This window comes from Branchiostoma belcheri, unplaced genomic scaffold, assembly GCF_001625305.1.
Source record: "Branchiostoma belcheri isolate BF01 breed outbred unplaced genomic scaffold, Haploidv18h27 scaffold150, whole genome shotgun sequence".
NCBI classification, from domain to species: Eukaryota; Metazoa; Chordata; class Leptocardii; order Amphioxiformes; family Branchiostomatidae; genus Branchiostoma; species Branchiostoma belcheri.
The window spans coordinates 551,422-552,667 of NW_017802936.1; the positions used below are offsets into that span (position 1 = coordinate 551,422).

A 1,246-nucleotide genomic window follows, 5' to 3' on the forward strand; every position below is an offset into this window, starting at 1 on the left:
GCGCAAGGTGTACGTACGTGGTCCTGCACGACACGCCTGGCCGTCAGCGGGTGCGTGCATCGTACGTTGCGCAAGTGGTAAGTAAGTTGTACGTGCTTACAACGTACGATCTCTGTGCGATTGCTACGTTGCCGCGTACAGGCCGTACCTACACGTGCGGCGTACGCACGGTTTCCTTACTCACTCGCACGTTGTAAGTGCGTGCACCTCCTGTTAACTTCATCATCACTAGCCGCCCTGGTGTCTTCCGCGGCCCGTTTCTTTGGGTCTTGTCTGGTAGTCTTCTTCTGAGCCTTCCTGGGCATCTTGGAGACGAGTTGGCAGTCGCCGGTCAAGTCGTCTTTACATACTGTAGAAATCAGGTGCGTTGCACGTGCGTTGCACGTGCGGAACACCTGGTATGGTGCACGTGTGTTCTGCGTGGTCATTGAGCAGGTCAACTGGGAAGTGAGGAGTAAGCACGGATGACGCAAGCACCGTGCGTGGCACGCACATGCTTCGTGCGCTGTCCGTACAGCAATTGCACGTGAGAATAGTGAAGTTAGACTCACGGAGTCCGTACGTTGCACGCTCATAGGCTGTACGGGGCACGCGCGTCGCACGTACTCGCACGCACGGGTGGTAAATCCGCAGACCGCACGTAGAAAAAGTATTACATGCACTTAAAGTTCTACGGCGTGTCTGCGTGCTCCCAAATCCGTAGGATTCCGTACGGAGGTGGTACTCACCACGCACGGATGCCCTGCGTTTGCCCACGTTTTTGCACGTAGACAGCACGCAGAAGCACGTACGGCGAGTTGTGACCGTCGCTTAAGTGTGGAAGAGCCTTGGCAATTTTTCTATGTCCCCAGAGCTTTCATCATTGACACGCTTTTGGCATACTCTACTTTAAAATGTTGCAAAAAAATGAGACTATCTTGCTGTTTTCTGGCGATATATATACATTTTAGGCCCTTTTCCCTAATACTCGGATTCCCGAATGACCAGAAAAAAATGTTTGAATGTTTGTCCCTGTGTTTCCGCTGACAGGTTGCCCGGATGCTGACCCGACATTGACCCCGTGGAACCCCGGCCAGGATTGGACGGCGCGGGTGGTTGTGGGAAGGGGAGAGAACTATCTGCTCCAGTCTTCAGCCGCGTTCTACTCACTGGAAATCAAAGATGGAGGTACGTATTTTTTGTCGCCTATTGGCGTTTTTCAAAGTATTCCTGGCGGTATAGCCCAACAAGCTACATGACATTATAA

General features: G+C 52.6%; 1 protein-coding gene across 1 annotated transcript in view; it reads left to right on the forward strand.

The window, feature by feature from the left end:
* The first annotated feature begins 1,161 nt into the window (after window positions 1-1,161).
* The window catches only part of LOC109465453 (cytochrome P450 2D4-like), an 8,761-nt gene continuing 8,676 nt past the window's right edge, over window positions 1,162-1,246 (forward strand). Inside the window, exon 1 of the mRNA XM_019762737.1 lies at window positions 1,162-1,167. Coding sequence (XP_019618296.1) covers window positions 1,162-1,167 — 6 coding nt within the window. The remainder of the gene's footprint in view (window positions 1,168-1,246) is intronic.